Below are 14,980 nucleotides of genomic sequence, written 5' to 3'. Positions count from 1 at the left end.
GCAAGATGGTGTTTTTTTTTTTATTTTTATTTTTTATTTTTTTTAAAGTTTGAGCTACACGTTCAGCCATACATCACTTTTTTTATCGTTTTATCTTTTTTAATGACGCCTCCCGTCCCAGCTCAGCTCAGCTCAGCACATGCATCTCAGCACACCCACCTCTCCCCACCACCCCCCAGAGCTGCGCTGGGGCAGCGCGGTGCCGGGCTGCCTCCCCCCCCCGCTCCCCTATCCAGCACCGACATCCAGCACCGGGGCGGGGGGGGGGGGGAGGCGGAAAGCCTCCATGCCCTCTGCCCGGCCCGGCCCTGCCCTGCCAGCGCCGCCCTCCCCGGCGAGGCGGCGGCCGCCTTCCTGCTCCGGCGGGGCCAGCCCGGCAGCGGCAGCGGCGGGGAGGTGAGAGGAAGGCGGCGGCGGGGGGACGGGGAGCGGAGCCGCGGCCTCCGCCGCGCTGCGGGGCCGCGGCCCCGGCCTGGGGGAGCCGCGGGGCCGGGGGCTGGGGCAGCCGGGCCGGGCCGGGCCGGGCCGCGGGGGTGCGGGGGTGCGGCGGGGGCTGCGCTGCCCTGCGGGGGGAAGGGAAGAGCTGAGAGCCGGTCTTTGTCTGGAGTTGGTGTGTTCGTAGGCTGTCCGTGCTGGAGGCTGCTCGGTAGCAGCTGCCTGCGTGACAGCTGTAAGGGAAGGGCGTGCTCAGGCTGAGGGTCTGAGAGGTGGATGGCTTCGTGTTCAGTGAAAGCACTTTCTTACCCCCTAAAATCAGAAACATGCTTTCTCTTCAACGCAAATCACTGTGCCAAACCAGGTATTTCGCGGAGAACAGCATGACAAATACATTTCCATATCAGTGTATTTACTGAGCTGATTTGCCTATCTTTCCACCAGAACACGTGTGTGTATCCCTGGTAGAAAGTTACGGAGATTTTATTTTTAGGGTGATGAGAGAGGAAATACCGATACTGCAGCCGAGGTTATGCTTTGTGTCTGCACTGGTTAGATAGAAGGTCCTTCTGTGCATCTCCCCCCTTCACTCTCCTTTTTGCCTTTCCTTCTGGTGGCTCTAAAATATATTCTCCATTAACATAAATTAATAAAGGCAAACAACACCAAGTTTCCTAGAGGGGAAAAATGTATGGAAGTTGAGCATGTTTTACTGAAATCAATGCTAGCTTCCCAGCTTTTAGCAGCTGAGAGCAGCAGGAAGGGAATTCAGGCTGCTCAGTTTGCAGGCTGGGTAGGGGTAACGTTTTGCACCTGTGCTTTGAGGTGTGCCCTGGACTAATTGTTTGTCCTCTGTATAATTGCTCTACTGCCGAGTCTTTCGGAGCTAAACATCTAGTCTAAACAGTAGTTAATTTGCAGTGCAAGCTTCTGTAGCTGATAAGATGTATTGCTTCCCCTACTTCTGACCGACAGGAAGAAAATACCAATTATTTTATTCAAGTAATGCTTGGAATGACGCACTACATTTTGCAGTTTATATTTGGTAATTTTTGCCGTGTTTTCAAGCGTACCAACTAATACGTTTACAACGAGTAACAGGATACTGGTGACTTCATGATGGATTTTGATATACATTTTTTTGAAGAACAGTATTTTATTTGTAGAAGTATTTTATGTTTGTGGTATTCTGGTAAGCAAAAATAAACAAATTATTTTGTTCTTAGCTGATGTGGTCGTCCCCATTTCCTGCAAGTTGTTTTTGCCGCTCTGGATATCTGCAGTTCTAGGTTTGGGGAGCCTGTGGAGACAAGGATGCTGTGTAAATCTCAGGCACTCCTCTTAACATGGCACAGCAGGAAGAACAATCTGTACAATGGTGTACATCTTTCCATAATCCTTAGCCTAGTGTTGGAAATGTGTACGTATCTGTATGTGTGTGATTTAGTCCACTGCAGCTTGATTTTGTGCTTTATGACTAAAATTCGTGCCTCTTCCCCACCCTGCCCTTGCCTTGCATGTGGTCCTGTGGCCGCCGTCAGGGCTGCGCTGTTTGTGACCGCTGGATCCTTAGCAGAAACCTGGACTTGGGGTGCTGGCCCCGTGCAGCTATGTGCTTGGTGTGCTTCACCTGCTCCTCAGGACCACGGGCTTACAACTTGGCCAGCTGCCGGACAAGGTGCGGCACGAGTGAAGAGCTGGCACTTCGGGAAGCTGCCTTCTGCCGCTCGGTGCCCCTCCCCGAATAAATAGATAAACTCACACGCTGTTTTCAAATGAGCAAATAGACTTGAAGCACTGACCGGACTGGCAGTCTTGTGCAATTCCTGCTGGGGAAAGGTGAAGAAAGGTTGTGTCTTACGCTGAATCCAAAGAGGTGTCTTCCAGAGTGGGTTTTGCTCTGGATGTGTGCACACATTAAGTGTAGGTGAGCTGTTGTGGGACCTAAGCACTGGGAATAGAGTAATATCAACATCTCTGTTCCTTGCGAGCTGCTGACATTTTCTTCCTCCCCTGTGATTACACTGTATGTCCCAACATAAACCCTTTGAGAGTTGCTACCATTTATTAATTTATAAATACATTGCAGCCTGTAAATTGCATCCATAGGGAAGAAGAAGTCATTTTTAAGAGCATTCACTTGAGAGACTGTGCAGTGTTTTAACAGTAAATGCACCTGTTTCGTGTTGAGTTAGTGTCTTGCAATACATCGGTGTTTGCTGTTCGATCTTCCATGCTTGTTTTTGCTGGCTTTTGTCTGCAGTAGTGCAAAAAGGAGAGAAAAAAGGTTGGTACCAGTTTGCAAGAGAGCAGCGGGTATTACGAACTGTGCCGAAGGTTCCCAGTCCAGTTTGAGGATGCGTTGAGCTAGGTGTTATTGCATCCAGTAAGATTTTATCGCATCATGGGGAGATTATGGCCTGTTGCAAACAGAATTGCAGCTGCCCTTTGCCCTCGTCTCGTGTTGGAATAGGCAGCTCCACAGAATAAACCAAGGCCCAACAGCAATTGGTACTCTTCGTTTGTTAAACCCCGCTTATTAAAGCAAGTTGTGTTTTTTTTTTGTTGTTGTTAGGAGCAGAAGAGAGCTGAGTATCAAGAGAAACATCACTTGGTACGATTTCCCATTGAAATCAACAGAGTGTTTGCTTAACTTTATATATATTTTTATATGGAATCATTATAGAATCATATATTTTTATATAGAATCAGTAAGGTTGGGAAAAGAAAAGACTGCCAAGACCATCTGGTCGAACCATCACCCTACTACCAATGTCACCCACTAAACCATGTCCCTGAGCACCACGTCCAGCCTTTCCTTGAGCACCTCCAGTTCTGCACCCAGGCAGAACGCCTTCCTTGCATGGTGTTGTCCATTCAGCTGAGAGCTGCTGCATTACTACAGTAAAATCTCGATTGTGGAGGATGCGATATAAGACGTGTATTTTAATTTGCAGATTTCTACACTGTTGTGGTCATGTGTTTTTGTTAATTCTTATTTTTTTATTTTTTTGAAGTTGTAGGGCTAGGAAACAGCTGCTAAGGGATGAAGTCTCCACCTCTTCTCGTGGCCGCGCTCCTGGCTTGCATCATCGTTTTGGGTTTCAATTACTGGGTTGCAAGCTCTCGCAATGTGGATCTGCAGGTAATGTTCCTGTTGGTCTGCACGTGGTCTTGCATGTGTGTGGTTAGTAAAGGTAGTACACAGCAAGAAGAATGCTTCCTCTGCATATGGTGAACTAGAAACTTTGACTTGCTTTAGGGATTTACACAAGTGTTACAGCTGATGCTCATCAGTGGAGGGAGACGGGGAAATGGGAGGAATGCCTGTCTGTTGGTAAGGGGGACCCAAAACCTGAAGACCTACATATGGTGCCTGTAACTTCTGCACACGTGGCATTCAGCTGGTTTGTTCTGTTTCAGTTTGTAGATGTGGCATCCTGTTTTTTTTTTTTTTTTTTTTTTTTTTTTTTTTTTCCTCAGAGCACATTGCAGCTTGGCTCTGAGTGGGCCTCTGTAATTTGCTCATCTCCATAAATTATTTTCCTATATGGCTGTTCAGGTGACTCCTGTTTTTTAGTATAAAGTAAGATTGACCTCTTTTGATAAATGTTAGACGAATAAGGATGCACACACACTTTCCCACCAAGGACAGAAATCTAGCTTGTTCAGAAATGGCATTGAGAAATCTGAATTTGTATTTGTTAGAAATCGTTCCTAACGAAGGCACACAGCTCACATGGAAATAATTACTCTGCTGTGTTGTAGTGGAGACTGTGTTTTCTGTGTTTGTTGAGCTTGGGTTTGTTATCCTTACTGGACTGCACATTCTGAAGTTGAGAATTCAACTCCTCACTCCCTCCCCTTTCTCCTTTCTTTTTTCTTTCTTTTTCTTTAACAATCAGCTGTCGTGGTTCCGCTCGAGTGGGCAGCCGAGCTCCACCACAGCCGCTCTCTCACTCCCCCTCCTCAAAGAGGAATGGGGAGAAAATATGTGAAAAGGGCTCAAGGATTGAGATAAGGACGAGAAAATCACGCAATAATTATTGTAACGGGCAAAACAGACTCGGCATAAGGAGATAGTAAGATTTATTGCCTACAACTAACAAGCGAGAGAAGTGAGAAAAAAAAGGAAAAAAAAAAACAAAAGCACCTTCCCCCCCCCATCCACCCTTTTCCACCTCCTCCCCCCGAGCGGCGCAGGGGAACGGGGAATGGGGGTTATGGTCAGTCTACAGCACTTCTTCTCTGCCGCTCCTTCTTGGTCACTCTCGTCCCCTGTGCTGTGGGGTCCCACCCACGGGATGCAGTCCTTGATGAACTGATCCGGCGTGGGCTTCCCACAGGCAGCAGCTCTTCCAGAACTGCTCCAGATATGGGTCCGTACCACGGGGTCCATCCCTCAGGAGAAAACTGCTCCAACCTGGCTCCCCTACGGGCAGCAGCTCCTGCCAGATCACCTGCTCCTGCGTGGGCTCCTCTCCACGGGCTACAGGTCCGGCCCGGAATCTGCTCCGGCAGGGGTCTTCCACAGGCGGCAGCCTCCGTCGGTGCAGGGCCACCTGCTCCATCGTGGTCTCCTCCACGGGCTGCAGCGTGGAACCCTGCTCCACCGTGGTACTCCATGGGCTGCAGGGGGACATCCTGCTTCACCATGGTCCTCACCACAGGCCGCAGGGGACTTCTGCTCCGGCGCCTGGAGCACCTCTCCCCCTCCTTCTACACTGACCTTGGTGCAAGGCTGTTCTCTCACTCCCTTGACTCTCCCGGCTGCTGTGTGGCGCAGCGGTTTTTCCCTGTCTTAAATATGCTCTCACAGAGGCGCAAAACAACATCGCTTATTGGCTCGGATCTGGAAAACAATGGGGCCCTTCGCAAACATGGGGCAGCTTCTAGATCTTTCTCACAGAAACCACCCCTATGGCTCCCTGCTACCAAAACCTTGCCACGTAAACCCACTACATCAGCAACAGCAAAAACCTGAAAATTTAAAGTCTGGTGATTAAACATGGCTTATGAGAGTTCTTTCCAAGTTTTTCTGTTAAGTTATTATAAAAGACATTTAGATGTTGAACTTAGCAATATGGTTTAGTGGAGGACTTGTTAGTGTTAGGTCAGAGGTTGGACTCAATGATCTTGAGGTCTCTTCCAACCTAGAAATTTTGTGAAATTCTGTGAAATTATTTTCTTTTTAATTGAACTGAATTTTAACACTGAGTTGATGGCTGTTGGAACTGCATTGCTGTTCCACCCCGCAGCTGACACGCTTCAAGCAGGGCACGTCTTGGGCCATGCAGTTGAGGGAACGTCTTAGTTTTCCTGTGGTGACAGGGTATGATGTCATTTCTTCTGGAAACTTGGTCATCTCTCCTCTTTCCTGTAGCAAGGGGCCTGAGGATGGTGTCTACCAGCTGTCTGTAGCTGCAACAGTAATACTGAGGCTTTGCTGCATGATCATGGGGCAGCTGGTAGGAAAATGAGCCAGCATACCAGCTTATCTTGGTCTCAGTAAAGTACAGACATAAAATCCCGTTTACTGTTACTGATTTACTGTATCATCTTGTACGCTTTCCCCAAAGAACACGACTGAAAATACTTTCACTTCTGCGCAGTCATGCACTCCGACAAAAATAAAAGCACATCCAAAGCTATGAATGGAGCTTTTAAAACACTCATAAAACAGTCATATAATCCATTCATTTGTTGGCAAGACTTTGCTGCTATTATGACTAACACGGAATAAGTGCTTTTTCTTCGTTCTTGCAGCCAAACTACAAGGTTTTTTTTATCGTTTTTTTTTTTTTTTTTTTTTTCCCTCCTCCTCTCCATTCTCTTGCAGTGGCAGTGAAGTGGAGTAGGCAGGCAGTAATATGCAGCATTCTGTGATGTAAGATTTAATCCATCTCCTGTCAGTCTTGGCAGATGCACAGTTCTTACTTCATTTCTTTTTATCTACCAAGAATCCCCAGGTCTTTATGACTGGGTAAATCCTGTCTAATTTTGTGTGTGTGTGTGGGGGGGTCTTCATATTCTTCCTTACTGCCCATAAGCCATTTAATGCACAAAGTTTAGAAAGAATGTCCTGTGAACCTAAATGAATCCTTTAAAAGAAATAGACCTTGACAGCACCTGGCTTAATTCCTTTACCTCATTTGTGTGTGCAGTATTTGATGGTCTTGAATTTTCATCTTGTAACTGCTTTTTGAGCAGTCAAGAACAATAATTTTCTGTTTATAAATGAGCATTGTATCTTCATGTAACAGCTGTATACCAGTGATTTAAGTGTACGTTGGATGGTGCTGTCCTCCGTCCATTTTGTCCATGGTCTTAAGTGAAAATTGTTGGTGATTTGGGAGATGATTTTTTCCCACTGAGTAAGTTTAGGTTCAGCACTAGAAACTGCAGTGATGTCAGAATGGGCATTTTGAGAAATGTTTTGACCTTGTACCCTTGTACTTCAGAAAGATTGTAAACATATTTTTTAATGTGTTTCTTTTGTTTTTGTTTTGGTGTGGCTTTTGTTTGTGCTTTTATTTTTTTTTTTAACCGTAAGCACTTAGACAGCTTTGTATTTATTTGATGATCTTTGACTGAAATTTTGTTGGCTGCTACAGAATATGAGTTACCAATAATTTATGTAAGGCTGTTGTGTGTGTGTGCTTACAGGTGGCTGACAGGTATCACCAACTGAGGAAATGTTTTGATGACATTAGTATTGTTTGTCTGTTGTATTCTCTGAAGTTAGGTATTCTGTGAAAGAATAGAAGAGAAGTCCAGTAAAAAGGAAAGTGGGTTTACTCGTTACCTATTCCAGTTCTGCCTATGTGAAGTTTGAAAGCATGATCCTTTTGAAACAGTCTCAGAGGGGAAACATTTCTCTTTGTCTTTTGCTAATGTGCTCCTCCTCAGAGTCGGATCATTGGGTTGGAAAGCAAAGTCCGCAGAGCAGCAGCGGAGAGAGGCGCCGTGGAGCTCAAAAAGAATGAATTCCAGGGAGAGCTGGAGAAGCAGAGAGAGCAGATTGATAAAATCCAGTCCTTGCATAGCTTCCAGATGGAAAATGCCAACAGAGCACATCAGAAAGAGAAGGTAGGCCCCGTTCTAGCCACACTTTACAGTGAGACTGTGATTTGCCATCATGCTCTCTGTAATAGCGTAAGGTTGCTCAAATGTGCAAGCTAATGGGGGTATGGTCAACATTTGTGTGTCAAAATGTTTAACGTAAATTATCATAATGTTTAGAAAATGGACGTTGAATCCACATTATTAATGATTTTAAACTAATCATAGAATATCCCAAGTTGGAAGGGACCCATAAGGATCATTGAGTCCAACTCCTAGCAGCACACAGGTCTATCCAAAAATTCAGACCTGTGACTAAGAGCACAGTCCAAACGCTTCTTGAACTCTGACAGGCACCACACTGGTGCAGAGACTGCTTCCCTGGGGAGCCTGTTCCAGCATGTGACCACCCTCTCAGTGAAGAACCTCTTCCTGATGTCTAGCCTAAAAAGGAGTTAGGAGGAAATCCGTTACTCAGAGGACGGTGAGGCCCTGGCACAGGCTGCCCAGAGAAGCTGTGGATGCCCCATCCCTGGAGGTGCTCAAGGCCAGGCTGGATGGGGCTTTGGGCAGCCTGGGCTGGTGGGAGGTGTCCCTGCCCATGGAGGGGGGTTGGAATTGAGTGAGCTTTAAGGTCCCTTCCAACCCAAATGTTCTGTGATTGTGATTATAGCCCTCAGATTGGTAAAGACTTCATCAGCAGACTGCAATGGAGAAAACAGAAATTTCTTGTGGGGAAGAAAAAGAAAGAAGCATACAGAATAAGACAAAATCTAGATTTTTTTTTTTTACTGCTGCATTTCATCAGCTTTTGAATATGAAGTATTAAAGCTGCAAGTGATAGCACTTCAGAGTAATACCTCTACTGTCTCCGTAAGCCGTCAATAGAGCTACCCTGGGTTGCCCTCCAGTTTTGTTACCTGTACACTAATGTTTTAAAACTCGAGGAAAACAAGAAACTGCACCAAGAGATACATTTGTGTTTCCTTCCTTAGCAGGCATAATAGTTGATGTTTATTTCTAAATGCATTGCACATTTTGTGGCGTCCTCAGCCTGCCAAATATAATAGAAGTGGGAGACACCAGAAGGGTTAGAACAGCCTTTAGTGTTGATGCTCTTGACAGTGCAGTGTTGCAAGAGGCTTGAAAGTCCTTTGTGAAGAAAGTAAACATAGAATCATAGAATCATAGAATATCCTGAGTTGGAAGGGACCCTTAAGGATCATCAAGTCCAACTCTTGACACCGCACAGGTCTACCCAAAAGTTCAGACCATGTGCCTAAGTTCACAGTCCAATCTCTTCTTAAATTCAGACAGGCTCGGTGCAGTGACCACTTCCCTGGGGAGCCTGTTCCAGTGTGCAACCACCCTCTCTGTGAAGAACCCCCTCCTGACGTCCAGCCTAAATTTCCCCTGCCTCAGCTTAACCCCGTTCCCGCGGGTCCTGTCACTGGTGTTAATGGAGAAAAGGTCTCTGCCTCTTGACAACCCCTTGCGAGGAAGTTGTAGACTGTGATGAGGTCCCCCCTCAGCCTCCTCTTCTCCAGGCTGAACAGGCCCAGTGACCTCAGCCGTTCCTCGTACATCTTCCCCTCCAGGCCTTTCACCATCTTCGTAGCCCTCCTCTGGACACTTTCCAACAGTTTCATGTCCTTTTTATACTGTGGTGCCCAGAACTGCACACAGTACTCGAGGTGAGGCCGCACCAGCGCAGAGTAGAGCGGGACAATCACCTCCCTTGACCTACTAGCGATGCCGTGCTTGATGCACCCCAGGACACGGTTGGCCCTCCTGGCTGCCAGGGCACACTGCTGGCTCATATTCAACTTGCTGTCTACCACGACCCCCAGATCCCTCTCTTCTAGGCTGCTCTCCAGCGTCTCATCGCCCAGTCTGTACGTGCAGCCAGGGTTTCCCCGTCCCAGGTGCAGGACCCGGCACTTGCTCTTATTGAACTTCATGCGGTTGGTGATCGCCCAGCTCTCCAACCTGTCCAGATCCCTCTGTAAGGCCTTTACGCCCTCATTTGAGTCCACAACTCCTCCAAGTTTGGTGTCATCAGCAAACTTGCTCAAAATACCCTCTATTCCTACATCCAGATCGTTTATAAAAATATTGAAAAGTACCGGCCCTAAAATGGAGCCTTGAGGGACCCCACTGGTGACCGCCCGCCAGCCTGACGCAGCCCCATTTACCATAACCCTTTGGGCCCTGCCCGTTAGCCAATTGCTCACCCATCGTATGATGTTTTTATTTAGCTGTATGGTGGACATTTTGTCCAGTAGGATCCTATGGGAAACCGTGTCAAAAGCCTTGCTGAAGTCCAAAAAAATCACATCAGCTGGTTTCCCTTGGTCCACCATACGGGTGATCTTATCATAAAAGGAAATCAGGTTAGTTAGGCAGGACCTACCCTTCACAAACCCATGCTGGCTGGGACCAATGACTGCTTTGTCCCCCAGGTGCGCCTCAATAAGTCCGAGAACCAACTTCTCCATGATTTTACCAGGCACTGACGTGAGACTGACAGGCCTGTAATTGCTAGGGTCTTCTTTCTGACCCTTCTTGAAAATCGGCACAACATTTGCCAGCTTCCAGTCTACCGGGACCTCTCCAAATTCCCAGGATCGTTGAAAAATAATTGATAGAGGTTCCGCGATGACATCCGCCAGCTCTTTCAGCACCCGGGGATGAATCCCATCCGGACCCATGGACTTGTAGGGATCCAGGTGGAGTAGCAAATCCCGCACATGTTCAGGGGCGGTTGGGAGTTTGTCATCCCCACCGTCCCGGTCCTCCAGCTCAGGGCACCCTGGGTCCCGAAGCCCATCATCGGCATTGAAGACAGAGGCAAAGAAGGCGTTAAGCGTCTCTGCTTTGCCTACGTCATCATCTGTGAGGAGACCTTCCCTATCAAGGAGCGGCCCTATGTATTCTTTAGTTCTCCTTTTTCCATTTACATACATACATACATACTTAAATAACAGCAAGTATGGTTACCACTAACCATTTTATTTTGTATTTTCTTTGTGTTACAGACACTGCCTTAGATGTGTCAGTAAACCATTAATATAACTTTCTCACTGTTGCCAGGAGTATTTAGCTGAGAGTAGTCAGAGGACCACCTGAGCACATTTTTCCAGCCCATCCAGATCCCTCTGGGTGGTATCCTTTCCCTCTGCTGTACCAATTACACCACACAGCTCGGTGTCATCCACATACTTGCTGAGGATGCACTCCGGCCCATCATCATCATGTATATTATTAATGAGGATGTTAATATCAGCACCTTTAGTAACACCACTTGTTACTGGTTTCCATGTGGACTCTGAGGCATTTACTGCACTTTGGATGCAGCTGTCCAACAAATTCCGTATCCACACGCTAGATCATCTGCCAAATCTGTACCTTTCCAGTTCAGAGATAAGAATGTTACGGGACACTGTGTCAAAGGCTTTGCAGAAGTCTGGGTAGCTGACATTAGTTACCCTTCCCTTCTCCACTGATGTAATTCTTCTGTTGTAGAAGCACACCAGGTTAGTTAGGCACGATTTGCTCTTGGTGCAACTGTGTTGTCACCTTTTAGTCAACTAGCTGGGCCTCGACATGTTTCCACATGGCTGCTAGCAGGATCTGCTCCGTGATCTTGCTGGGAATTGAAGTGCAGCTAACTGGTTGGTAGTTTGCAGAGTCTTTCTTTTTACTCCTCTTAAAAATAGGGCTGACATTTCTTTCTTTTTTTTTTTTCCCAGTCACTGGGAACTTTACCTGACTGCCACGACTTCTCAGAGATGATGGGGAGTGGCTTGGCAAGTAGGTCCTCCAGTTCCTCTGTACCTTGGAAAGCACCTTGTCAAGTTGCATGGACTTGGGCACATTCAGATCCCTCAGATGGTCTCTAACCCAGTCTTCTCCTATAAGGGGAGGAAGGGGAGGAACTTCATTCACCCAAGCCCTGTCTTGACATTTGGGGACCTGGGAGATTTGACAAGATTGATCACCAGTGGAAACAGAGGCAAAGACCTGTTGAGTACTTCAGCTTTTTCCATGTCGGTCATCACTAGATCTTTTGACGTGTCAGGAAGGGTACATTTTCCTTGTTCCTCCTGTTCTGACCAATGTACCTGCAGAAGCCCTTCATGTTATTTTTCACATTGCTCACCTGGTTCAGTTCCATCTGTGCCTTGGCTTTCCTAATCATATCTCTACATGCTTGGGCAACATTCCTATATTGTTTCCAAGATGTGTGTCCCTGCTTCCAGTGCCTATGCATTTCCTTCTTGCTCTTCAGTTCAGCCAGGAGGTGTTTATGCAGCCATCCTAGTCTCATGCCTTCTTTGACTAGTTACTTGCACTTGGGGATCAAGAACTCTTGTGTTTGAAGAAAAATATCCTTGAAGAGCTGCCAACGCTTTTCTGCTTCAGTGACTCTAAAGGCAGTTTCCCACGGGATTGCATTCACCATTTCCTTAAACAGGTGAAGTTTTTTTTTCCTGAAGTTAAAGGTCTTAACTTTGCTCTTTGCCCAGACCACATTCTTTGAGATCATGAAGTCTGTCAGGGCATGAGCACTGCAACCCAGGCTGCCAGCTATCCTGACCTCTCTCCTACTCCCTCTCCCAATTATATTATCTGTGTTAGTGAGCAACAGGTCTAGTAAAGCTATTCCTCTGCTTCCTCTGTAACCTGGACTAAGGAACTGTCCGCTGGGAGTCTCTGATTGCTGTCCTGCTTTTCCAGCAGGTGTCAGGCTGGTTGATGTTCCCCAGCAGGACCCCGACCTGTGAGCATAATGCTGCCTGCAGTTGAGGAAAGAGCAATTCATCAGTGTTTTTCTCTTGATCAGGAGGCAGTGAACACCTATCGTGAGGTTTCCTTTGTTGGCTTGGCCTCTAATTCTCACCCATATTTCTATCAACCTGCTTGGAATAATCTGTAAAGTTTGCAGTTGAGAACCCAGGAGCTGTCACTGTAGAAAACATTAGATAAAGGTGGTGCAATGGAATTATTTCCTCTCTTCTTCTGGAAAACAGCAAGTCTCAGGAGGTGAAGTGCTAGAACGAGCATGTATGTGTCCGCGCACCACTTCATGGCAAGCTTAGAATTTGCTCTTGTTGTGACACATGAGCAAACATCCCACGCAGATATTGCTTGTTTTCCAACTCTGCAACATAAGAGGAGGGAGAAGTGTTTTACTGGAAAACTTGTCAGAAGATGTCATCAACCAAGTTGGCATGAATTCATCCACCATAAATTAGAAGCACCCCCAGTGTGGCAATGGTGGTGGAAGAGAAGAAAAGCTTCCTTCTCCTTGCTAAGGACCTTAATCTGAAGAAGCTCTTCACATCAGTGGTTATTTAACAACAGGATGTAGAATATGTGAAAAGACTATTTCTGAGCTTTTTTGTGTGTTTATCTATATATAGGTATATATAAATGTGTGTTGTATATGCACCTGTGCATACATAAATATTTGCATACACACACAAACGCATACCCTTGTTTTTGGCTCCATGGATTCCTGAGGAACAAGTAATAAATACACCCTTTCTGGTTAAACAAACCTCAGTCCTTGAACTGAGCTTTATTCGCCTCCCTGGGGATTAACAGCAGGTATTTACCTTTTCCAGGAGGGATGAATGCAAGTCCAAACCCTGAGTCACTCAGCTCTATTTCCAAGTAATACAAACTGTCTAAACATAACTAGACGGATGTTTGAATGATAAACAGGATTTTGTTTTAATTTTCGTTGTTGTTCTTAAGTAAGAAGAGTGAAAGTGCAGATGTGTACAAGTGAATGGCCTATCTCAAAAAAAAAAAAACACCTACTCTTTTTCAGGGAGAATTCATAGGGCATCTGGATATAGAAAAAAATCTGTACAGAGGCAAGCCTTCACAATCTGGACTCCTCACAAAAGCAACTCTCAGATAAGATTTGAGACCCAGATTAATTGCAGTTCGTCTCTGGTCACTGCATCGTATTACTCTGCTGATTATATGGATAAGGATGTAGTGATACACTGATAATATGACAAGGATAATTAAGCCACTGAGTTAGTTTTGTTCCAAACTTGTGCACCAGTAAGATACTCTGCAAGTTAAAGTCATTGTTGGAGGCACTGTGACAGCCTCTGAGAGTTACCTCTGCCTGCTTTTCTAGTTACATTGCCCCCGTGCTACTTCAAGAGCAAAGGCAGGGAAGGTGGGAGGTTGTTGGAGCCTGGAATACCCCATGGGCTCACCATCCCATGAGGCAATGTAATCCTGGGTAATAGCTGCCAGAATTTTTCTCCTACATCTGAGTACGTCTAAAACATTTCTGTAACCAGTCTGCTTTTAAAAAAAATCTGTTTGAACTTTTGAGGATTAATGTAGATTTAGCCAATCCATTCTGGAAATCCATACAAAAATAGACTGAAGAGATCAGGAGAGCTTACATGGACTCTCAGTAACAACAAATAAGGAATCGGGAGTGTGAAAGGGCTGTTTGTAGTTCATAAACAATTTTCTAATGCAGAACAATATCCAGTATGGTTGCTTCTCAGGACTTGTAGTTTCTGGGATGTACGCACCCACAGCAGTCTTTTTGAGGAGTATGGCAACAGAACAGCACGTGTAACCTGTTTTTAGTTTTAACTCTTAGAAAGTACTTTTGCAATTTTCTTTTCCTTTGGATTTCTGTGATGCTTCCCCATCCCATATCCTGTTTCACTGAGGAAGAGCAACAAGCGTTGTGAAAAATCTGTCACTATGGCTCGTTTAACACTGGCCACAGATGCTCTCATCCTCCCCTCTGGGAAAATCTCAGTTCCTGGTGCAGCATTCTGAGGCAAAGCACCTGTTGGTGTGCTGAGAGTGACTGCTGAAACAGAGTGACGGTGGGCAGGGTTAGGGAAGAGTTAGGGAAGAAAAACCTGATGTGAAGAGGAAGAGTTTTGCCTCTGTTTTTGAAAGAAACTGGGTCACATCTTCTAGTTCTGGGAAGTTTTCATGATAAGCAGGCACTGCTTTGCCCCCCGCTTTACTTGCTGCTGTGTGGTGTTTCTGAATTAGCGAGAGAAATCAGTCTGCTTACGCGTAACTGGTACAGCACATACCTAGAGAGCATCTCATTTTAAATTGTGTTTCAATATTGTGAAGAAAAAATGGATAGGCTGGGACTGGCTGAACTGTAGGCACCCCGAAAGTGAAAATATGAGTATGTGCAGCTTAAGATCACTGATGCTGTGTCTGACCTTTTTGTCCTTGTGAGTGCAAAGCCCCATTTTCACTGGTTTTAGTTCTGAAACAAATATTTACTCTTCTCATCTACTTCACTGTTTTATTCCTTTTTCCATCAGGAATCTCATTATGTGCCTGGATATGCTAAGTTTGGTTGTTGTTGGAAAACATGCATCGGTTCAGGGTGCTGGGGCTAGCGTGTTTCTGATAAAAAGCTATATGATAAACAGCCAGTGCTGAAGGGGCTCGTGTAGTAGGCCTC

General features: G+C 45.9%; 1 protein-coding gene across 3 annotated transcripts in view; it reads left to right on the top strand.

Moving 5' to 3' along the window:
- The first annotated feature begins 273 nt into the window (after positions 1 to 273).
- GOLM1 (golgi membrane protein 1) overlaps positions 274 to 14,980 on the top strand; it is a 31,888-nt gene continuing 17,181 nt past the window's right edge. Inside the window, exons 1-3 of one of the 3 annotated variants that reach the window (XM_082784372.1) lie at positions 274 to 396; positions 3,453 to 3,580; positions 7,345 to 7,524. In XM_082784372.1, coding sequence (XP_082640498.1) covers positions 3,482 to 3,580; positions 7,345 to 7,524 — 279 coding nt within the window. In that variant the 5' untranslated portion in view covers positions 274 to 396; positions 3,453 to 3,481. Of the gene's footprint in view, positions 397 to 1,693; positions 1,856 to 3,452; positions 3,581 to 7,344; positions 7,525 to 14,980 lie in introns of those variants that run through there. The other 2 variants (XM_082784374.1, XM_082784373.1) reach the window with 2 other exon arrangements.

This window comes from Aythya marila (assembly GCF_965140915.1).
Source record: "Aythya marila genome assembly, chromosome: Z".
Taxonomy (NCBI): Eukaryota; Metazoa; Chordata; class Aves; order Anseriformes; family Anatidae; genus Aythya; species Aythya marila.
This window is presented reverse-complemented; position numbering and strand designations above follow the sequence as displayed.